Raw genomic sequence first — 25,214 nt, 5'->3', positions numbered from 1 at the left:
TGTTTCAACCTAACACTTCTGATTGGCAGGAGAGGGAGGGAAGAAAGCATGGGATTATGTAGGCAATATTGAACTTTCGTTTAGGAAGATTAAAAGGGAAACAAATCATGTTTGTTTTATTGCTTTGAGCAGACGACATAAAAACATCTTTCAGCTAAAACGCGACGGCTAGGAGGGACAGTGCTTACTACTTTGATCGCAAGGGAGATTAACCATGAGAGTTGGTTTTAAAAACGTCAAGTGCTGGTGAAAACAAAAAATCAGCCACATATTCTCTCCCTTGGGAGGAAGTAATAGATTTTCTTTATTGATAAGAATTATTAACTCCGAAATAATTACAGGGAGTGCTCCATTGATTATTGATTCTTTTGGAATATATCAATAGTACAATTCAAACAATCGTAGATTGAATGCTTACGCTAATCTGGGTCTAAGCCAAATGTGCAAACGGTAGGGGAGTTAAGCACTAGATAAAAGATGTGTCGTGTTTTGAAGTGCCCTTATAGTTTACATACACAGAAATGCCTTTGTTTTACATTTCATGTGTGGGCTTCTTGTTGAGAGAGTTCCGACACCGGCAAATTAAAAACAAACAAAAAAAACCGCGCACAGGAGAAAATTTACGAAACTATTAATTCAGTTAATTGGTATATAGAATCTATTAGTAATAGTTATATCTACGAATAGCCTACAATTAAATTGTAAGACAATTAGTTATTATTGAAACAAGTGTTTTGAACTTAACGCAACTCAACCGCAATAGTTTGTAACCCCTTCAAAAACGGAGCGTGCTGGTAAAGTCATGGAGTCCTTGGCTATCGAACCAAAGGTGTTTTGAATTTAATACCTTTCTAATGGGTACCTCAAAACTGCACTACAAATAGCGATGTTCTTGCGAATGCTTGTATAGACGAACTGTGCAGCAGAGCGACTGCTTAATGTTCAAGAACTAGGCTGTGGAGGGCACATATCCCGTATTGGGCGGGGGGGGGGGGCGACAGTATGCCAAAGGTAACCTTTTTTTTGGTGAGATCAAAGGTGCTCAGCGTAACAGAGGTTCCCGACGAAAACGCTTTAAAGACCAGCGTAGTCGCCAGATTGCTTTATCTGACACAGAAGAGAGCACCTGACAGAAAGCGCCTATAATTATTAAGTTCCTATCCAAATTTGAAACCAAAAGAAAATCTACTGCCAAGGACAGACGTAGACGGTGAAAATAGAACCTAAACCTTCCTACGGTTAGGATATGTCTGCGGCACAGTCTTCTAAACCTTCCAACGGTTAGGATATGTCTGCGGCACAGTCTGCTAAACCTTCCAACGGTTAGGCTATGTCTGCGGCACAGTCTGCTAAACCTTCCAACGGTTAGGCTATGTCTGCAGCACAGTCTGCTAAACCTTCCAACGGTTAGGCTATGTCTGCAGCACAGTCTGCTAAACCTTCCAACGGTTAGGCTATGTCTGCGGCACAGTCTTCTAAACCTTCCAACGGTTAGGATATGTCTGCGGCACAGTCTGCTAAACCTTCCAACGGTTAGGCTATGTCTGCAGCACAGTCTGCTAAACCTTCCAAAGGTTAGGCTATGTTTGCGCTGGATGTAGAAAACAGCCGGAAGTGCTCAGCCACGTGAAATGCTGCATTCACCGTTAATCTTCGGTCATGAAGACGTTTAATTATTAATAGCTAAAGAGCAAAGTTTTTTGCTTTAATCTACTTCTAATAATAGCCTTACATAATCCAAGAAAGGTTCAAGTTATTAGCCATTAGGTTCAATACATAGTAGGCCTACCCTAGTTAATTATATAAATAAGTAGCCTAAAACCATTAGCCAGTAGATTACTGGTAATTAATTATTTTAATTGATACCAACAAGGGAATTTAATCCTTCAGTATCTACATATACGGCTAAATATGTAGGGTTTCGTACCTTTAGATAATTGAACACGTTATTTCTTATACACCAATTCTCGGATCAAGTTAAACTTTAAACAATTATCTATTGTACTTAACAAAATACGAATCAATAAAAAAAAATAACCAATTAGTCAATTAATTATTGGTAATTAATTAATTCGTTTGATATCGAATAAGGGAAATAACTTGTACATTATTATAGTAGTAAGTGTGGAATTCTTTCCCTAATATAAGCAATTTGTTTTTGTTAAAAGATTTTTTTTCTTCATATTTTGCCTGTTAACCTTTTGCCAAGAAAACCTTCGTCTCTTTGAAAAGATTTCACACCTGTTTAAAGACGGTAGTGGTTCTAAAACTTCCATTTCAAGACTGTGAAATATTTCCAAGTTCAGCAGAACAGTAATTTAATAAAACCTTAAACTTGATTCGGTCTTTAAACGAAACAATGTGTTGTAAATTTATAACCTCTTTCAAGCAGATATTATTCGTATAAAGTTAACATTTTTAGAACCATTGGAGTACTGGCGCAGAAAATACCGGAGTTGAATATTGGTCGACCTGAAGGGCTATTGTTATAATAGGCTCTGACAGTTCCAAATAATCCGAGCTATTCATAGACCCGCATCATTTGGCAAAGGTGTGTGACAACGACCTTGAAAGATCTACAGATCACGCCTATGTAGAGTAACTTGAGAGCCCATTCATTATTTTTCTGAAATATGATCTCCGCGGGGCACCGTACTTCTTTTTATTGACCTATTTGTCTCGTGTGATTGCGATCGTTTGCGTGTCGATATTTCAACTCGGGTGCGCGTTCAATACAAATTAAGGAATCAATAAAGGATGACTTGTCCAGCGACGGAACACGGGTCCAAGAAAGGTATATTTAAACTTGACGGGGCTGTGTTTAAATAGCACGGATCAAGTTACGGTAAAATATTGACAATGTGTCAGTGGGCTAGGGTATGTTAACATTTTGTCTGTGAGGCGTCTGATTTAATTATCATGTTTTTATAAAGGAATGTGTGGGTTTTTTTGTGTGGGGAATAGCGTGAGCAAATACTGAATGAGGTTTAAGATAGTAAGTTATCTTTGTATGACTTTATGAACAGGGCAATATTTCCGTAGAAAAATGTTTTAATTGTCTGAATGGACCTCATTCACCAATCGTAAACAAACAACATTTAGCCACGTGATTGTATATATCTTCTATACAAATTATGTAATCCATAGTGGCTGTCACGTGATACGTACTTTTCATTGTTTTATAAATATTATGACGTGGCTAAATGTGTTTATTTACGATTGGTGAATGAAGTCCATCATAGGATCTTATGTCACTCTCTTTCTCTATATCTATGTCTTGTTTCACTTTGTCTTATTTTGTCTGTCTCTGTCTTGTTTGTTTGTTTCTGTTTGTCTACTTTGTCTCTCTGTCTTGGTTGTCTAACTCAATGTATCTGCATGTATCTGACATCTATGTTTTTCCTTATTCGCCACTGTTAAGTTTGTTGTTTTTTTTTGGTTAGTTTTGTCTTTGTCTCTATCTGGTCTGTTGCAGTCTTTTCTTATGTAGATGTCCATACTGTCTACCTACGAGTGGCCGATTGGTAAAGCACTTTGCTTCCGAATCGAAAGGTTATCGGTGTCGAATCCGAGTGAAGACTGGGAGTTTGAATTTCGGGATATTTTGGACGCCCCTGATCTCACTAGAAATGGAACAGCGGTTTGAATGCTGGGACAAGTCCCAAAAAAGGCCAGTGGAGTCAGGGAGCGCATGAGGCTCCCTGACCGCGCTCACCCGTGGTGGAGGCTGTACAGGTCTGAGCAAGCTATTACAGCACAGTGCAGGACAGGTTAAATTTTGATTCACGGTGCCCCCGCTGCGGGGAAGAAGAGGAAACCGTGTCTCGTATTGTTTTCGACTGCCCCAGACTTGCTGATCTCCATCTCGAAAGGTCTGGGAAACTACAAAATTCTCGACCTGTATGGTGACATGTATGCACTACGCAAAGCCGAAGGTTTTCTGTCCAGGGCTTTTGCAAGAGTTTGAGTTTTGGGCACATCGGCACAATTTTGGCCATGTCGTGCCCGTAATCCTTCAAAGATTACTCTCCCTTCATATCACCAGAGCTAAATATTCCATACAGTTAAATCATTAAAAGCAAGATTTGAGCCTCTTAAGGCCTCACTCGAATGGAGTTTGATGATGGATGATGATAATCTCACTCGACTCTAAAAGCTACCTTATATACGCTGGGGAAGTAAAGGCTCTTGGTCATTGTGTTAGGCCAGTGTTATGGATTGTATGTCCGTGTCGCTGATGTAGGGCGGATGTTTATGGTTGTGCATGCTGGAGAGTTTCTGATGAAACCACGAGGCGGTCTTGCCTAACTGAAGTGATGTAAAAGGAGACTAAACAGAGACGTGCGACACTTATGACGTGTCTTTGTAGTGAATGGACCTCATTCACCAATCGTAAACAAGAAACATTTAGTCACGTGATAATATTGATAAAACAACAGGGAAAAAATGTCACGTGATAGCCATTTGTGTATTAAAATTAGATCGTAATTTGTATAGAAGAGATAGAGAATCACGTAGCTAAATGTTGTTTGTTTACGATTGGTGAATGATGTCCATTACACTTTGTTATAATTATCTTTTCAATAGTAACTCTACGTATAATATAACGACTTTGTGTAGTTTTATAAATAAAAATGTATATTAAGTTAGTTTAAAAAGAAGTCTGTTCAAGTTTATTTCATCAAGAATTTAATATATGGGTTTAGTAGTACTAGATGATTGGAGCAACAAACCAACGACGGGGCAACAAAGGCGATATGATAGCCTCGTTAACTGTCGGCCATAGAAAGAGAGAGAGAGAGAGAGAGAGAGAGAGAGAGAGAGAAAGAGAGAGATGACCTTTTACATCATCGGCCCCTTGGATCACTAGGTACTTTTAATAATGTCTACCTGTATACGTCTGTTTCTGCCGCGTCTTTTTGTGTGTGTTGTATGTCCGTCTTTTTTCTCCTGTTCCTTTTTTTTTTGTTTCTTTTTAAAAGGAGTTAAGCAAAATACGCAGACCAAGTTAAAAAACAAAAAGTTGTGTTGCAAATGCAGATGTGTGTACAAGGTCACGTGTACAAGGTCACGTGTGCTGAGGTCAACGTGCACCTACAGCATGTCAGCATGTACACCTACATGTAAAAATAGATCTACGGCGTACACGAGTCACTGTGTACACAAGACACGCAGTCATGACTTGTGTAAACACGCGCGGAGGGGGAGGGGGGCGTCCTTTTAAAATCCACAGGTCATCGAACGTGTGGTCACTTGTAGCAGACGTCATGTAGGCGAGACCCGTCTCTCCCCGTTTCTCATGACGCAAGACAGCCTGAATATAATTATAATTAATTAACTAGTTTTTGTTGCTTTAAACCGTTGATTAATATTCGAGTCCTTCTAGGACTAGACCCTAGTGGTTCTAGTATCCATACAATGATGACCCTACTGGGGGGGGGGGGCGAGTTTGTAGAGGACGTCATGTAGGCAAGACCCGTCTCCGCCCGTTTCTGATAACACAAGACAACATGAATATAATTTAAATTAATTAACTAGTTTTTGTTGCTTTAAACCGTTGATTAATATTCGAGTCCTTCTAGGACTAGACCCTAGTGGTTCTAGTATCCATACAATGATGACCCTACTGGGGGGGGGGGCGAGTTTGTAGAGGACGTCATGTAGGCAAGACCCGTCTCCGCCCGTTTCTGATAACACAAGACAACATGAATATAATTTAAATTAATTAACTAGTTTCGTTGATTAATATACGAGTCTTTCTAGGCCGAGACCAAAGTGGTTCTAGTAGTCATACAATGCTGACCCAACTGGGGGAGTTTGGAATTTTGTCGCCCCTCCCTCCTCCAGATAAGTTCTGCATAACTTAAACATTCTCTGAAATTTAAATTTGTAATTATAAAAATTCGATTTATCAATAAAGTGATAATTAATAAAAGAAGTATTTAATTTTAGCGAAATTGTACGAAGTGTGTCGGAGCGAGGCTATTCGTTACAGAAGGCCTCAACACTGACCTGTAACGTCACAACCTGTGGGCAATTAGGACCAAAAGCTCGTTGCCACGCCGTACAGACCTGTGACGTGGCAACGACATATTGGTCTAAACAGCCCACCGGTTGTGACGTTGCAAGTAAATGTTCAGACTTTGTATAACGATTGGTCTCGGTCGGAGAGATGGTGCCGCTAGTTCTACAAAACGTAACGCCGATACTCTTATTGAACTCATTGTTACGCGTGGGGAGGGGGGAGGGTGCGCCATGTAAGAATAATAAGCTATCGCTAATAGCCTCAGGTCTTATGAATTCTTTAATTAGTTCTATTACAGTACACTCGGGTTTAAAGCTAAGAAAAATGTGTTCCAATCGAGTCATGGCAAACATCAAACAAAATAGTAAAGTGCGATGTTCGAGCAGTCCCGATTTGACAAGAGGTTCGAACAGTTCACTTTTTATTGATATAACTTTTTTATTTGAATGTTTACCAAATTACTACTATATTGCTACTGCGCATGCACCTTTTTTCTTCACTTCCGACACATTCTATTTCCTTTTCCTTGTAAAGACTAAGTTCATGGTGAGGTCAAACTCAGGAGGTGTGGAATTATTCTTTTTTACTACCCGGTAGTGAAGGAAATGGGTAATGGGCTTAGGGCTATTTTTAAGTCTGATGACTTATCAGCTCAAAGAGACTATTTGAAGTTGCGGAGGGTGGGAAATGGTGCAATGGATGGTGTTCTTGCGCTGGTGTAAAAAGAAAATGACTTTATAGTAAAAATTAAATATTAAAACATGTTTTTAGATATATTTTCTTTGATCTGTTCGAACCTTCCATCAACCCGATCGAGCTTACTAACTGGGGAAAAATCCGCTCGAGGAAAAGTACGCTTGGCGTTACTTACCCTACACCTCTTCGACTTCGTATTTAATTTTAACTAAGCCTAGTGATACATTAAATCCAATCTATTTTTATAGAAAAAAGGACGAGGAATTCAGAGATACCATCAGTTTTTTCATAGGTCAGACCGTTACCGTGCTATAAAAATTCAAACTTGAAAATTGCTGCCAGCGGGCTTAACGCGCTCGAACGTCGCACTTTATATTTTTAAAAATACTTTAAAAGCAACAACAACCAAAGATTATCTAAAGGGAAGAACCGCAACACTAATGTCACATTTATCAATACTGTAAAGTTAAATTCCCTTTTTCTAAATAAAACAAAAATAATTAATTACCACTAATCGATTAACTAATTGGTTGTTTTTTTTTAAATTGATATACGTTTGTCATGGACTAGGAATAATTGAATCAAGTTTCACCGTGATCCGAGAATGGGAAAGTGGGAGAAATAATGTGTACAAAATGTGTACAGGACAGACAGAGTGAATTAATGTAAACTTCGTAAAAATAGTGTGTTTTTTTGTAGAAGTTACAGACTGAGCACAAGTAATATAGTGCAAAATTTATAGAATATGAGATTGGGAGATGTGTTCTTATTTATTTTGTGGTACCTCAGTAACTGTGTTATAGCAAGGAAGATATACTTGTTTAATACCTCCTTTATTCCTAAAGATGTGCTTTTACTGTTGCATTCTCCCTTAGTCTTGATACTCATACTTCTTTTAAAATTATTTTACAGGCTCCAACAGTAATAATAATAATAATAATAATAATAATAATAATAACAGAGTAATTAGGACAAACAATTACGAGACATATCCTAAAACTCAATATTGTTGACAAATGCCGAAAATGTGGAAATGGGGGCGAGTCAATTGAACACACAATGGCAGGATGTTCAGCCCTATCAGAATCAGCCTACGTAGGTCGCCATAACCAAGTTGCAAAGCTAATACACCAGCACTTGGCTTTGACACACAATATGATAGGTAAGGATACTCCTCCTTATTATAAATACCACAAGAGGTTCTCGAGTCTACGGATCATCTGCTGTACTGGGATAGGCCTATTCTGACCGACAAAGCGGTAGATTTTAATCGACCTGATTTGCTGCTCATCGATAAAAAAGAAAAGACCGCTACCATTACTGACATCGCCGTACCACTATCTCATAATTAAAAAAAAAAAACTGAGCTGGAAAAACAAAGAAAATATGGGAACCTAGGCTTGGAGATTAAGCGTTTATGGAAATTATCTAAAACAATATATCCCATTGTCATATCAACCGAGGGGATAATAACAACTGACCTCACTGATACATTCAAGGCCCTTGGTATTCCCTATAAGATTCTCGCTGCCTGTCAGAGGGCGGCACTGCTGCAGACCTGCCACATCACCAGAAAGGTCCTCAGTGAAAACTGATAAAGGGACTACGATGAATTTTGTTTCTCTTTAGCGAAACTCGACCCTGGCATCGCCAGAGAATGAATACTCGTTCTTTTCTAACATAATACTAATAATAATAGTACAAATAAATAAAGTGTATTTGTGATGACTACGCTACTAAAGGAATGTTCCAGACGTTGGAACATGTCCCAAAAGCTGCATTCATTCGATGATACATTTCTCTCCATACCCCACGCCACCCGCTTTTGTTTTATTTACCCACCGAAACAAAAACACTAAAAAAAGAAAAAAAGGACAATGAACTCAATGTCATGTTAACCTTATTTTTAGCCCTGACATGCATCACGGTTTGTAAAAAGTTTGTAAAATGTTTTACATGTTTCGGATGTTCCTTCAGAGTTGAAGATAGTTACTTCCTAGTCCAAGCCTCCCGCAGGACGAGGGGGGATGGGAGCGTGAAGGATCCGAGCGACGGTCCAGCGCGCAAGCTGCACGACCAGGCAGCTGTAACGGTGTGAATAACTAGGATTCTCCAAACCTCCCGGTTCGAGGCCTTTAAAGCGTATGTACAAATACTGTGAACGTATATTTTGGTAAAATCCAACACTATTTTATAGCTAAATTTCGTGATTCATCTCAGCTTTCAATTACTTTGCATGTTCGTTGTTGATATAAATCCTATTTTAAACTTAGCCACAAAATATTAATGACTAACTCTAGATCTATATAAAATTGTAAATACATGTCGGGTTTGAAGCTATGACTACAAGATAGAAGTTTCTCTTAAGATGAGGATTTGCCCTCAAGTGATAATGAACTAATCTAGCAATTAACGAAGGGGCTGTCTACACTGCAGTATCTAGGATAACTTAGAGACACCTGGCTAGATAGCTTTATTCTTGTGTCTGTGAGAGGGGCGCACATTTGATAGGGGGATCTGTGTGTATAATTTACAGGTTAGATCTGTAAGGGAAGTGGTATTAAACGACGGAAGTCCAGAGAGAGAGAGAGAGAGAGAGACAGAGAGAGAGAGAGAGAGACAGGGAAAGGGACCTAAGACGGAGAGAAAGATAGTGAGAGATTTTAAATAAAAACACTTAGAAAAAAGGGAAAGACAAAGAAAGAAAGAGAGAGAGAGAGAAAGAAAGAAAGAAAGAGAGAGAGAGAGAAAGAAAGAGAGAGAGAGAGTGAAAGATAAAAATAACAGACAATAATGCAATGCAGTTTTACCTTGTTGTTAAAGATTTGTATATGCCTACAGTCACAGTGCCTACACAATAGATTCCAAAGATTCCAATCGAAATATAACTCTGACTGGGTCTAGAATCTAGATCTAGCTCTAGATTAAAAACTTAGTCTAGAATAAAAAGTGGTTTAGATCTAGATTTTCTAGTCTCTGTGTATTTAGACTCAAGATTACTAGACTCTAGATCAAAATCAGTAATTCAATGACATCCACATATCAAATGGAACTCTCCGTTATTTCAGACATCTAAACCTCCTGCTTACTAGAACACAATCACCACTGACCTAGATGTAAACACACCTACACGACAAGGGGGCTAAACTTTATGCCGATATCGGTACGCTTGACTCGGGTGATAATAGCGAAGAAAGAAAACCTCATTTGGGTTTACCGTCTGCTGCAATCCTGTCAAAATAGGCAAGAGTTGTCGGTGCTTGCCGCTGCCACACAAGATCGTCTGTCGCATGTTTAGACTCAGCGAATTGTGTCAAGAATAGTGGGAGGGAAAGGGAAGGCATGATTCCCCCCCCCCCTTTCTCCCCTAAGAAAAATAACAAAAAAAAAAAAGAAAAAAAAGGGGGGGGGTATTATTGTTGAACTAGCGCAGTAAGTTCCTCCCACCGAAGTCGGACTCATTTGCATCACGCTATTTAGGTCTATTGAGATAAAAAAAAAAGACTTCTAAGCAAGAGACGAATGGGGCGAAGAGGTATATTTTCACAAAGTACACTTTAATATCAAGTAGACAATTGTATTGGACAATACAATATGAATATCTATATTTCGAATAAATTGGAGAGTTTCACACCAAAAGTTAACCACAGTAATCTTCTCTTTGTTTACAGTTTACACTGATTTGAGATTCAGCTTACGTTCTGTAAGCCAAAACAATTCATTAAGAGGTGGCCAAGTGGCAAAGAACTTGGCTTCCGAACCGAAGGGGTCTTGAGTTTGGGTACCTAGGCATACGTTACGAAACTCAAGGCGGATAGCTTTGACGTCATCTATCCCATATATCGCAAGATTTGAAAGGGGTACTTTCCCCTTTCTAAGAGAGAAAAAGATAAACGGATGAGCTTTACTTATCTGCCTCCATTGGGCTGAAAAGGGTACCCGGTAAATTCTTTCTACGGGGGGAAAAAGAAGAGAAAGCAGTATGAACGAATGTGGTGGCGATAGAATGGAACATACAAAAGTTTGAACATTGAAGTCTTAAAATGTTTTCTCCAAGTTCATGTTGCTCATCAATAACGATTTCAAATAGGGGTCATTGTAAATGCGATCTAGGTATGAATGTTTTTGTGACCTAATGCATGAGTACGACTGACCATCTTGACCATCGTGGTTGTGACAAGTCAAAAACTCGCTGTCAGAGTCACTCAAATTTATCACAGCATTAATTATTATTTTTCATTATTTATTTATTTTATTTTAATTATTTCCCCATCCTACCCCTGAATTCTCCACCCGTCCCACCTTTTTCTCTCCGGGCTAGACCTTAGTCCACCACCTTGGAGAAAACTAGGCCAGTCCTTTCATTTATCTGCCCCTGATCGGGGAAAGATAATCACACTATCTCTTTTGTCTTATCCGCCGGATGTCCGACTGACGGTCGCGGTTGACGCCACCTTGAGGGGAATGCGAGTCAGTCTTTCTTTCTTCCCCCCCTCTCTCCCACGATTCTCTGTGATCTTACCGACAGGATGTCTGACAGCCGCAGTGGACACCACCTTGTGTGGACTGCAAGTCAATCCCCCCCCCTTTTCTCCTACGTCTCTCTTTGATCTAGGAGATTACTCGAGTCAAAGCGCCTCTCGACGTACCCATGTGCCACTCCCATCTCAAGTCTACTTCACCCACGTGTAAGATAATTCTAGGCCTAGGACATTTCCTGTGTCCGCCCACATTCTCCAGGCTTATATAAAGTAGACCCAAATGAAATCAGCTCTCTTTCATTCTCCTTCGAGCTGAGCTATCGAGTCTGGACTATATTATTTATTCTCCCTCCTAGAGGAATACCTGGTGGTAAGCCGAACTTAATCACAAGTTCCATCTTAATTACTCTGTGTATATTTCCATTGGAGTTTATCATGTGTATTTTGCTTAGTTCATTTATATTTAATTAGTGCATTGTGTATTTCTCACTGGCGTAAGTAGAAAACATAAACATGTCCTATATATTTACTTATGTATTGCATTAATCTATTAATGCTACGGTGCTCAATTGATCGTTGAGGCAACCGTGTATATATTTGTACATCTTATTTTATTTCCTTTATCTCGGTTGGCCGCCTTGATAATTTTACTAGCGCACTGATACTGCGTCTAGAAAAGAGATATGGATTATCTCCCCTGTAGTCATTTTACTCTAACGAGAGTTGCGCCCCTTGAATTGACACCCTCTCCATTCAAGCGCGCTCCATTGTTCTCGAACGACAGTCATATGTAAACATACCGTAAGGGTCGCTGACCACCGCCCAGTTCACCCCCCCCCTTCTTTCTCTATCCACCTGTGGTGTTTATTTGAGATTATTATTTCCCCTTCCATGTACATTTTTATATTATTACTTTCCCTTTTGTGTACATTTTTATATTGCTACCATCAGCCATCTATTTTCCAAATCCCCTTTGTCATCATCTCCCCTTTGTGCTCTAAAGCAATTTTACCAATCTGACGAATGCACCTCAGTCGAGGGCATCGAGAAGATGCATGAGAGACATGTCCTAACTTGTCTTTATTTATCCGCAGCCTCCCTCAGGTGTCTGCCTTTTTGCCTATTTAGTTGCCATCGAGAATCACCTATTGCCTATTTATTCATTGGATCAACGATCTATTTACCTGCATCTGTGCTTAGTGCTATTCAGCGCTGCACTTGCCTACTGAGATCTACTCAACTCTACCACTTGGCGCTATCGGCATTGCCCGCCTATTCGACAGCCCACCTGTCAAGCTATTAGGTGCGGCGTCCCTATAGATTCAGATCTGTGTGAGACGTCATAGCTACGCCAACCCTCTGCAACTCACTGGACATATCCTGTCAACTACGCTGCCCACGGCAGATCAGCTCTGCCCGCAGTAACCTTGTACCCACGGTAGCCGGCCACCCGCCCTACTGTGCCCACTACAGATATTAGATTTTGGGGATTGAGACTCCACAAGAACTATATCACCGGCGTCCCTCTACCCGCTAGAGCGCCACCTCCAGCTGCAGAACCTCAAGCCAGGACACAGCCAGCTGCGACATCAACAGGACAACCAGCTAAGTCAGAGGACAAAGTGACATACTCTCTTATTAGGTGCAAGAGTGATGATTAAAGCTAGCATTATTTAGAGATAGAAGCAAACCCTCCCCCCTTTTATTCTTATATGTATATTTATGTAAATAAATATTCTTCATTTTCAACTTTTGTATCTATCTTTCATTGCTTTGTCTCGTTGCGTGTCTGCTCCCGATTCATATGCTGATAGGTTGGTGTGTGATAGCTTTAAAAATAATCATCCCCTAGACATTAAACGAGCCAAACACACGTCACATTTTCACCACCTGTCACAGTGGTTCATCGGTGCATGCCATTTTTTTAAAAGACCGCACAGCTAACATGAATTCAAAGTAAAAAAAAAATATTTACCTAATTATTTCACAGAAGCACAATACAATGGCTTCCTAACGACAGACAGACTCGTAGACATAAAAAATGAAAACAATGGGAAGTGGAAATATCAATCGTTTTATTTCTTTTTCGAGCTAGTTAAAAACATTATCCTAATTGGGTGTTCGCATCATGAATACACCCTGATGTCCCCACACAACCATTGACCCCACCCACACGCACACAAACACACAGAGGCCGTAAGACCAGGTGATACAAGATTTTTTTTTTATGGCTACAGTAAACCTAATTAAATAGAATAAAAATTCATTAAAAAATGGCAACATTTGAACATATGTAGAGTGTAAAGAATGATGATACGGACAGGTTAGGGAGTTGACCCGCTTTTTTAAAAGGGAGTGAATCGAACATTAAACATTAAGGTATTTATCAAACTAAAGTTTTCTCCCTTACGTCGTCAGTGGTACACTGAGATGTAATCAAAGTAAATATAATTTAACAATCGAATGTGTTATCTCGCTGAATGGATCTCGTAGTATACGAGAACAGGTCAGGTTCACTAAACTTGTAAAGCCAGGTTCACTAAACTTGTAACGTCAGGTTCACTAGACAATGGAATGTCAGAACAGTGTCAGTTGACATGCCGTAAGTATTGTGACAGTCCAAAGATGCTTTTGTCAGCGTTGCCACATTCAAAAGCTAAAGAGAAATGTGTCAAATAGTTAACAACAGGTGAAACTAATTGGCAGTATTATGATATACACTACACAGGCTAATAACTTGAGAGGCTATGATTTCCAATCTAACGCCCTTACTATTATCTTATTTTAAGTTATGACTATAGCCTTGCTGGTAATAATTGTCACGTATCTATCTATATTCTATGGTCTCCTTCAGCCGCGAAGCGACTTTGGACAATCATCTGGATCATCATATAGAAATGAGATGAAAGCATACGCATTGGGTATGGCCGGAACGATATTGACCCTGAGAAGCTTATGTGCCCAAGGAAATGAATCAGTTTGGGATCAGAGTCGTTGCACTTGCAGGATCTGCCAGGGGTGTGGCTACCGGCTACTGATTTTTCCTCAGGATTGACTCTCGAAGTCATTCCAATGTTTAGGTAAAGCCGCAGGCGGCAAGGCAGAAGAAGTTTGAATTCCCAGTTTTCCTACTAGATGGGGAGCCAGCAGCTAAGGCTAACGAACCCCATCCTGTCCCGGGCTTGCTGGTTTAGGCAGAGATAACGGACCAAATATCCGAGCAACACGTCAAGTTCAGGGGTTGGACTGCTTTTAACCATTACCACTTCCGACAACAACCACAAGGAACCTATTCAGATTACACTCCTTAGTAATAACTAAAGTAATTCAGTGACATGACGTCTCCAGCAAAGATGTATAGCGATAAAGCTTAGACTATAATTATTACAAACAAAAATATTATATCTTGATGACAAATACAATTTTTAGATAGAGATCGAAATATATACAGGTAAATAGAGGGAAGCCATTGAGTTAGGTCAGACAATTATATGTTGAGCTTTATTTTTATACTGTCAATGTGGATTTATAAATTCCTATACATTTATCACCCATATTGTGTTATTTGGTACAATTAGGTGTATAGTGATGTATCATTAGGTACAATGCAAGTTTATGCTATAATTTTTATTCAAAATTTGAATTGGTTTGGTGCTCTATGAATAATATTAAACTTATTTCCAGCACTATTCTTAAATGCTTTGCCAATACATCTGTCTCTATAATCGTTACAAAGTAAAATCTACAAAACGCGATCGTCACAATAATGTTGAAGATTGCTCAACAAGGACATAAGGTGACTGTGTCAATAAAAGTTATCGGCTTTGTTATATTTGTTAATATATGGATGACAAATGTCACAAAGTGCTCATCATCGAACCACGATGGACGAACTATATTTGTTAATAGTTTTATTCACATATTATTATTTTTTTAATTTGGGCATTTTGAGTTGTTGCCCTTTAAGCGCTTTTGAACTTTATGGCAAAAAAAAAAAAAAAAGATTAACTTTAAAAAAAAACATTGGTTGACACCGACCATACAGATTTAAAACTGAGGTGACAGAGGGTTAAACCGTATTTAAAAAAAAAAAAAAAAACAACATCAAGAGCTTTTAGAAGGGTGCAATTTGTTAAGTAATTTCAGAAATTCTAATCATCGTAGAAAGTCGTAAAGAGTAAGGGAACGACAACTCCAGACTTCATTATACACCTTGAACAGAAGCATAGCATGGATCGAAAATGTCTCACTGACCGTAGATTGTAACGCTAAAAAACACAGTTTTTAAATGTAGCACAATTTAGTCGTATTTAAGACTAGCAGCATTGATAGATCAAGACTCACAGATGCCACCTGATCACATGATGACACAACGTAGTCTCCAGAAGGATGACGAGCCCTTGGAGAGACCCTGGTGCACCTGGCCCATCTCTCTCAGGTGTGCACACGGTTCTATTTCATTGGCCCGTGGATCGGTAGAGTCGCTGAGTAGGCTGTTACTTCCCTTGATTTCAACAGGCTTCATCAACATTCGGACTGTGGCCTCTTCTTTAGTAGTTTTAGACTCTAAGTAAAGGATTCATACATTTTCGTCAATACTTATTCTTATTATAACACCGTATTAACACGGATTATACGTGTATCATAGCTATCATAGCTAAATAATTGAAAAAATAGTAACATCTCATATGCAAAGGGAAATAATTAATATTATAATGTCTTAGTTTTATAACCGTATTTAATTCCCTTTGTTGTAAAAAACAACAACAACAATCGGATGTCGATTGTTAATATAATTTTCAGTTCATGGTCTCAGACAGGGCCGGCCTTACAAATTGCGAGGCCCAATTTAATGGATGCTTGTATTTTTGTGTACAACTATTACTATTAATAAGATCATTGTATTAACATTCATTACATAGTATACATGGGAAGCAACTCAAACGCAATTGGCCACGGAGGGTTAATTAAAGGTAATTCAATCGTACGGTACACTAAATATATTAAACTTTTAAGTCCTACACCTGTAAAAGCCTGTGACAAGAGCATTGACTGATACTGACATGTTAAATGTAAATTGCGGGGCCCCTGCCAGACGCGGGTCCTAATTGGAGCAATCGGTCACATCGGCCTAAGGCCGGCCCTGGTCTCAGATATTTATATTGACATTTAAGAAAAAAAAAACGAACAATTTTTGTGTGAATATGGAAATGTTTCTTTAGCAGCAGGAAGGGGAGGGAGCTTGGTCGTGAGGTAAGTCGTCTCCACGGTCCCAGATTCGAACACTGCCCCTCGCCATCCAACACCGCCTTGTGGAATGTTTGGGCTATCGGAGTGTTTGGGCAAGTGCTAGGATGTAATAATCTTCAATTCTGAAGGAACATCCAAAACATACAATAATATAATTTTTAATCAATCCAAAAATGTATTCCACTGAATTCTACTCTTCCCTCCACCAAAAACAAACACACACACACAGAGAGACAGACAGACAGACACACATCTATATACATATTAAAATACCTTCGTCATCATCGCAAAAAATTTCAAACACTTCCGGTGTCCCAGAGTTGGCTGCCTGACATCTCTTGGACGTCAGTTTCTCCTTGGGGTGTTCCAGAAGGGAGCCGCTCTTCTTGGAGGAGCGTTGCTTGCTCCTTCTCTTCTTCCTCTTGAGTAATCGGGGCTTATCATCCTCTCCGAATTGGATCTTGGCCTGCTGCGTTCTCTGGTAGTCCTCGCTATACATACGGACATAGTTTTTGCCGCTGATTGCTTGGCTGCGCATTGGGGGTAACGTGGGGCCCTAGAAGTGGAACAGAGAGAACAGGCGGCTACGTTCAAATCTTACACGTTAGTATCAGGATTTACATTAGTCATGAGCTAATTGATTGAAAGCTACATCCCTCAAGGGCTAATTGATTGAAAGCTGCATTTATCATGGGCTAATTGATTGAAAGCTACAATCATTATGGGCTAATTGATTGAAAGCTACATTCTTTAAGGGCTAATTGATTGAAAGCTCCATTTATCATGGGCTAATTGTTTGAAAGCTACATTTATCATGGGCTAATTGATTGAAAGCTACATTTATCATGGGCTAATTAATCGGACTGGAGATTGATTAAGGGTTAATGGTTCGAGCTACAAAGTGAGGGAACATCTCAAAGAACATTTCATTTGAGTCTGGTTGACATCTGTACAAAGTGTTGCCATTGAGATATTTATTTAAAATATTGACTACAAATCAAAGAATGACGGGCCTATCATTGAAAGAAATTCTAGTCAAGGCAAAAGACAGCGAGGAATGGAGAAAGACCGTCGACAGATCATTTGTGGTGCTCCAACTGTTTAACAGATTTATGGACAGATGAAGGTGAATTATATAGAGTGAGATTCACAAAATATACCTTAAAATAAATAATCTGGTTTCGTATCATCTTAACTATTTCGATGTATCACATACCATGATACAGAGTTATTATTTATGATAACTGCTGAATTACAAAGGGCAGAACACTCATTTAATGACGCAGAATAAAAAAAGAACAGTAATAATTCATTTACCTTGTCATCATACTGCTATAATCTAATCAGTACATGCTGGACTAATCTCTGTCAGAGAGAGGGAACTGACGCTATAAGATAGTTGGGACACGTCAGAGAAAGGCAGAGAGGTAGGGAATCAAAAGAAGAGACCAGGCCGCAAAGATAGCTAGCTATTCAATCTAGAGAATCAATCTAGTTCAGAGTTGGTCATTACCCAAATTGAGGTTACTTTTGGCGATTTGGAGAGAATTATGAAACAAGATGGCGCCAATGCAGAGAGAACGATGAGAAAGTAGATCAGATTCTCGTAGAAAGTTACGCCTTGCGTGGCAAGAATATGGGAGAGATAGAGAGAGAGAGAGAACTAGTGATTGTTTAAGTTCAAGTACGAGGTCAGGGAGACCTTACAACTCTCTCCCCTCTGTCTTTCACGTTTTTTAAGGGACCAGTCTCAGCTCGTCACGAAGAAAGAGGTTTCAGATAAATTCGACTCTCTTACTGGAATGGTGGGGTGGGCTTATGTCCTAAGTTCCTATTCTCAAACAGCCGAGCTAGGGGTCCTAGTCACCACCAAGAAGCTAGGGGGTTCTAGTCACCACCAAGAAGCTAGGGGGGTTCTAGTCACCACCAAGAAGCTAGGGGGTTCTAGTCACCACCAAGAAGCTAGGGGGGTTCCAGTCACCACCAAGAAGCTAGGGGGTTCTAGTCACCACCAAGAAGCTAGGGGGGTTCTAGTCACCACCAAGAAGCTAGGGGGGTTCTAGTCACCACCAAGAAGCTAGGGGGGTTCTAGTCACCACCAAGAAGCTAGGGGGTTCCAGTCACCACCAAGAATCTAGGGGGTTCCAGTCACCACCAAGAAGCTAGGGGGTTCTAGTCACCACCAAGAAGCTAGGGGGGTTCTAGTCACCACCAAGAAGCTAGGGGGGTTCTAGTCACCACCAAGAGATATGAATTCCAGCTCTCAGTTCATCGGCTAACAATTATGTCACATCGTGAAAAAAACAAACAAACGAATCTTTGAATACACTTCAAGAATCTTGTACTGGTGCTGCCAACTAAGGTGTGAAAGTTCTGTCTGATGGCTCGCCATTGCACTCAACTCCTAAGTACAGGCCGACTAGATGTTGATTACTAACTGTACATTACTTACCATCATTTCAGCGCTGTAACGAAGTCGACGTAATCTCTGAAAGTACCGGAACTCGTTTCTCTTACTCTTGGTGGTATCTTTCAGTCCGGACTTGGACGTGGAGGTGTTCCAGTTGGTCCAAGGCTCTACAACAAAACACGGGAGAGCGATAGAAACCAGCAGCCCCAATGCACGATGTGCTCTTGAAAACACTAGGAAACATGCACGCAGTGGCGTGACAGGCTAAACGAGGGGTTCTAGGGTTCGGCACTACTCTCTGGCTTCACGATACTACATTAAACGATCATTCTCTTTGGAAGGAACGTCTGGGATTTATAAGATAATCGTGGAGATTATTCAAGCGTCAAGGGAAGCTACTCATTTTTTTAAAACTCGGAGCTCTCTATACTACACTCCTGAATGTAGGGACCCAAAACCGAAGCAAAAATCGCGTTTTTTTTTAAATTGCATAATATTTTTTTTAGTTTTAGGCGTTTTTCACCCTACCATATCTTTAAGTATAAATATCCGATTACAGTAAAAATGGTACCGTTTGAAAGGTTATTATAAGCGCTTTAATAATATATTAACGTTTTTCCTTTAGGTTAATAAATAAGGGTAATAATACTTTACGCGTAACATCACCGCACCGAATAAATCGTGCTAGCTGCTGTGATCGTTTTATAAACGGGATGTATGTCAACAAATAAAGGCCAAAAATTAAACTGAAGAAAAAAAAACGAGTCTTTAAAAATGTGTAACTTTTTAAATATTTATGCTATTGACATAAAATTTGATCTCCTCGGTCTTAGAATCACGACTTCTATCCAAAATAAATACAAAAATAATCTACGTGACCATTTTGAAAAATCGGTTTTGGGTCCCTACTGAATGTATGGGACATTATTAGCCAAGTCTAGATTTTTTTATATGGGTTTTAACTGAATACATCTAGTCTACATGCAATGACTCAATCAAGTTGATACAGATTGTTATGAAGTTATGTGCATGTTTGTATTAGCTGATGAATTCTGATGTAACTTCAAGTAGGATTGCTTAAGATGAGTGGACAGGGAAGGGCTAATGAAATTCAGTTGATATCTGAGACAGGAATTCAGTTGATATCTGTGACAGGAATTCAGTTGATATCTGAGACAGGAATTCAGTTGATATCTGAGACAGGAATTCAGTTGATATCTGAGACAGAAATTCAGTTGATACCCGAGACAGGAATTCAGTTGATATCTGAGACATGAATTCAGTTGATATCTGAGACAGGAATTCAGTTGATATCTGAGACAGGACAGCGCGTGTCAATTGGTGTTTTATAACGAATACAGTAGTTTTGTAATGAAATATATTTTTAAATTGTATGATATCTGGTTATTTCAAAAGCTATTTAAAAAAAAGTTTCTCGAGTCTGACTTCGACTCGAGCTTTCATGACGGGTAGGCCAAAGTGTTTGCCACTGAGCTATTTAAGTACTTATAAAAATAGAAGGTAGTATAGTTAGTTTAAAGGTGGTAGGGAGCGACTTATTCTCTACACAAGACTTATCTTCCCTTAGGTCAGTACATTTTATACATAAAAATTGCAACAAATTTATCAACTAACTGGTTATTTTTTAAATTGATTAATATGCTGTCATCAAAAAAAATGAATAATTTCAACTTGATTCGAGAATAGAAAGTTGGAGCAATAAGGTGTACAAGATTTTGAGCAGACGGACCGACTTCATATAAGCTCGGCAAAAAAGAATTAGGGCCTACACTATAAAGATTAAATTAAAGCTTGCTATGTGTGTAAACGTTTTTATGAATGAATGCAATCTGACCTTGAACTTTCGTTTCACTAGACGACAGCTTGGCCTCATTTTGAGTTGTAAGGTCTTGGCTAGTCGTATACATTTCACACATCGAAGTTTTGGTGTAAGGACCTGAACACACTTGCGTAGCATTGCAATCTTGCTTAAACCTTTTAACAAATCGAAATTTCCCGCCTTTGCGAGTCAGTCTAGGCGCTCTCAGTACCTGAGGAGAGCATTAGGTAACAATTTATGTAGGATCTACATTAACAACTATAGAACACTTTGTAAAATATAGACTAGATCTAGATTCCTAATTAAAATAGATCTGGATTGATAGGATCTACATTAAAAAACTATAGAACACTTACAAAAAATATAGACCTTATCTATACTCCAAATCTAGATACATCTAGATATATACTAAAGACTCTAGATCTAGATTTTACATCTAGATTAGTATATATCTATATCCAGATTCTATATTTTCGAGTATCGATTAAAAAAATATGTTCATGCATGCAAAACTTGTAAAATTTATGTGGAATTTAGAACTTAGTCCATAGGTGTGGATACAATGCAATGCAACGCCTATCTAACAAGAGGAAGATTATTTTATGTATTTTTTGCAGTATGCTCAATTAAGCACATTTAGATCATTTATCGTTTTCTTTTTTATGAGTGAACACCAATACTCGAAGAGGTATAATAATTGAAATTGTATTAACTTGGCTCATAATAAAATATTGTATAGCACAAGGTCATAATGGAATAGGCGAAAAGTTTAATAAATGAATGTTCAGAAATATTGTGAGTATCTTCTTCTAGGTTTAGATCTCAAGGCTTATCATTACAATATTATCAAGTGTAGTATAGTGTAAAAAAAAATCCCTTTTAAATTAAATCTAGCATTCATTAGCTATTAAAGCAAAATAATCGCTGTGTAAGTTGTATAAAATAGAACTAGCCTATTTAAAAAACAAATGTTTTTCTTGTGAGTTGCTTTTATTGTAGTTTGAGCTATTTAGACGTTGACGGGCGGATCAATTGGTTGTTTAGCTTTAAGAGTTTGCTTTCAAAATAATTCAATCTGTTGATTGATTTCGTTAGCGTTTGATATGCAAAAATAATCGGATTTTATGTTTATTGGAATTCGTAGTCAGTTTAGGCCTAGGTTTATTGGAATGTTGACTTTCGTAGTCAGTTTAGGCCTAGGTTTATTGGGATCTCGATTAGTTTAGATTTTAGATCTTGGTTTGGTTAATTGAAATGTTGATTTCTTTCAATCTTGATCATGACTAGTGATTGTTTCCTTACCGACTTCAAACGCTTCCACAAGCTGGTCTTCTTCTTAGAATGACTTGATGAACGTTTGGGGAAAGGCCTGAAACTGTTCTTCTTGGCTGCTGGTACGTTCTCTGAAGGCATCTTTGGGATGCACACTTCATCTGTACACATATGTCGAGTTCAAATCATACTTAGTCATTGGTGCAGAAATAAAATATGTTTTCACACTATCAGTTATCATTGTATAAGTTACATTTTGTTTACAGAGAGATCTCATTCATGACCAAATAACGAAATATAGCTAGTTGTTTTTTTATTGTAAGAATAAAGAAGCGATGATTGGCAGTTCGTTTTTAAAAGGTGTAGACTTTTTTTTTTCTGTGCATTTTTTTAGCTCAGTAGAATTACGTTTTCTAAGCACTTCCATTGGTAGACAACACAATAACAATATTTAGAAACTATTAGACTTTCACTTTTAAAACTTCAAACTTTAAAAACAAATGGGCAACTAACTAGCGGTAACATAGAGAAGTTGAAGCGAAGATCAGCTGCCTACGTATTAATATTATTGTTTGATATTAGAACGTTATTCTAGGTTGATGAAGTTGGAAACAAAAACTGAAGTTTAAAATAGCGTCCTTGACATTGTATAGTTTATCTTTCAAAGCTTGAATAGCACTGTCAACTTTAGTCCAATCTTGAATAGCACTGTCAACTTTAGTCCAATCTTGAATAGCATTGTCAACTTTAGTCAAATCTTGAATAGCATTGTCAACTTTAGTCAAATCTTGAATAGCATTGTCAACTTTAGTCAAATCTTGAATAGCATTGTCAACTTTAGTCAAATCTTGAATAGCATTGTCAACTTAAATCAAATCTTGAATAGCATTGTCAACTTTAGTCTAATCTTGAATAGCATTGTCAACTTAAATCAAATCTTGAATAGCATTGTCAACTTTAGTCCAATCTTGAATAGCATTGTCAACTTTAGTCAAATCTTGAATAGCATTGTCAACCTAAGTCCAATCTTGAATAGCATTGTCAACTTTAGTCAAATCTTGAATAGCATTGTCAACTTTAGTCAAATCTTGAATAGCATTGTCAACTTTAGTCCAATCTTGAATAGCATTGTCAACTTTAGTCAAATCTTGAATAGCATTGTCAACTTTAGTCAAATCTTGAATAGCATTGTCAACTTCAGTCAAATCTTGAATAACAATGTCAACTTCAGTCAAAAAAAAAGGACCATAAAGAAGTCACTTGGTGGTCTTTGTCAATTTGCCAACGAAGTAATACGACTCACTGATAAAGAGATCAAGATAGAAGAACTACAAATAATGAAGTCATAACGTGATTAGTTTGCTACGAAAGTGTTCAAACTCAGGCAGCTATTAGCCTTACTGATAGGATATCAAAATATGTTTGTAGACACCACAGGCGCCATACTTACAACCAGTTCGATTCATACGTCAGACAGTCTTCTAGTACGATCAAGTTCCTAGTTTACCTGGGTGATATATGCACGGCACGTCCTTGGGAAAGTCCTCGACATCCACGATGGGAATTCTTTTAACCATCACTGCTGGGCAAGGGCTGCTTTTTGTAGCTCTCAGGGCGCTAGGTCGGCTCTCCTCTTCGTTCCAGCCCTCCGTGCCTAGAAGAGCGCACTCTTCATTACTCTTGGCTTTTTGAAGCGGCGCCCTGGCCGAAAGACCCGCAATAGTGGAGTCGCTGCCGATGTCGGCCAGTTTCTGCGATTGCTTCCCTTTCTTCACCCGGCGTCTGCCGTCTTTGGTTTCTTTGACAAGCGGGATGCTCTCTTCGTCTTTCTCTGTCATGTGTTTTAAGGGAGACTTTTCCAAACTCACATCTAACGCTTCAGTTGCTGCATCGACCAACTTCTCAAAGTCCTTACCCTCCTCAGCAAGCTCAAACAAGGTTGGTTCCTCCTCGTATTGTTCAGCGAATCTTCCGTCTCCGACATCGGAACATTTCCGTTTGATTAAGGGTGAATGAGGCCCTATAGTGACACTCTGTTTCTCCACTTCGTACGGGTCTGGTACATCTCTGGCCTGCATTACCTCAGCGTAAAATGTATCCACTTCCGTCGTGTCTTTCTGGGCGGCATCCGCTGGGTTCTTTGAAATGTGAATTTCATCTTGTTCTGACAAGATTGACGCCAGCTTCGCGTCTTCCTCTTTGTCTTCTTCAGTCAGCGGATGTGGTAGAACTCCTTCAGCTGAACTCTTAAGATGTTCTCCACAGCCAGTGAACAAATCTTCGCTAGTAAAAGCTTCGTTCTTTGACCTTTTCCCATGCGTTGAGATACATTCAGTTGCCTCTCCAGCAGGAACCTGTCCACTTTGTTGATCCACCTGAAGAACGTGCTTGATTTCAACCGTCACAGAATTGGCCAAGGAATGGCTGTCGAACAACAGCTCTCGGTCAGTGCCGTCGTGTGACGACCATTGATCGAAGCTTTCCAGGTTTTGCTCGCTGTTTACCAAGTCCGTAAATTGCTTGTAAGTTTCGTCTTGACTGGACACGCCCGAGTAAACATGGTCATCGTTGAACTTTCTTTGATCCTTCCAAAAAGCATCCTCTTCCAAAATCTCGGCTCGACACAAATCGGTTTCCGCTTCTCGAGCCAGTTCTTCATTCGGGTCACTTAGATTAGGTGCCGACTGGTACTCTCGGTCCAAGTTCAGGGACACAGCGAAATCAAGACTACTTATTATAACATCGTCAGTAGTTTCTTGTTGGATGGTTTCATCTTTTTCTTGGTCTCGTGTTTCGGTTTGTTCTTCTTGTTTGATTTCATCAAATCTTTGTTTCTCTTGTTTGATTTCATCACATCTTTGTTCCTCTTGTTTGATTTCATCAAATCTTTGTTCCTTTTGTTTGATTTCAACATATCTTTGTTCCTCCTGTTTGATTCCAACAATTCTTTGTTCCTCTTGTTTGATTTCATCACATATTTGTTCTCGTAAACTGTTATCGACTTCTTGGTATTGAATATTGATTTTATGACATATTTTATCTTCTGGAATGATTTCATTACATTCTTGTTCTTGGCTTTCTGGTTCGATTACATCATACTGTCTGTCTTCTAGTTTGATTTCATCATTCATTTCAATTCTTGTTTCTTGTTGGTCATATGCCACGTTTTCTCTGAGTAGGTCTTTGATATCGTTCTCTGGTTCGCTCTGATTAAATTCCTGCTCAAAGTGTTCATATTCA

The 25,214-nt window shown here is 38.9% G+C and overlaps 2 protein-coding genes across 3 annotated transcripts in view; both read right to left on the bottom strand.

Annotated features, from left to right (window-relative positions):
* LOC106060380 (uncharacterized) overlaps positions 1 to 9,979 on the bottom strand; it is a 32,923-nt gene extending 22,944 nt beyond the window's left edge. Inside the window, exon 1 of one of the 2 annotated variants that reach the window (XM_056022533.1) lies at positions 9,532 to 9,979. The gene's annotated coding sequence lies outside the window, so the exon portion shown is untranslated. The remainder of the gene's footprint in view (positions 1 to 9,531) is intronic. The other variant, XM_013218221.2, reaches the window with a different exon arrangement.
* Positions 9,980 to 22,990: 13,011 nt separating this feature from the next.
* The window catches only part of LOC106065070 (uncharacterized), a 32,637-nt gene continuing 30,413 nt past the window's right edge, over positions 22,991 to 25,214 (bottom strand). The window contains exons 5-6 of the mRNA XM_056023496.1: positions 23,482 to 25,192; positions 22,991 to 23,199 (exon numbers count right to left, since the gene is read on the bottom strand). Coding sequence (XP_055879471.1) covers positions 22,991 to 23,199; positions 23,482 to 25,192 — 1,920 coding nt within the window. The remainder of the gene's footprint in view (positions 23,200 to 23,481; positions 25,193 to 25,214) is intronic.

This window comes from Biomphalaria glabrata, chromosome 3 (assembly GCF_947242115.1).
Source record: "Biomphalaria glabrata chromosome 3, xgBioGlab47.1, whole genome shotgun sequence".
NCBI lineage: Eukaryota > Metazoa > Mollusca > Gastropoda > Planorbidae > Biomphalaria > Biomphalaria glabrata.
This window is presented reverse-complemented; position numbering and strand designations above follow the sequence as displayed.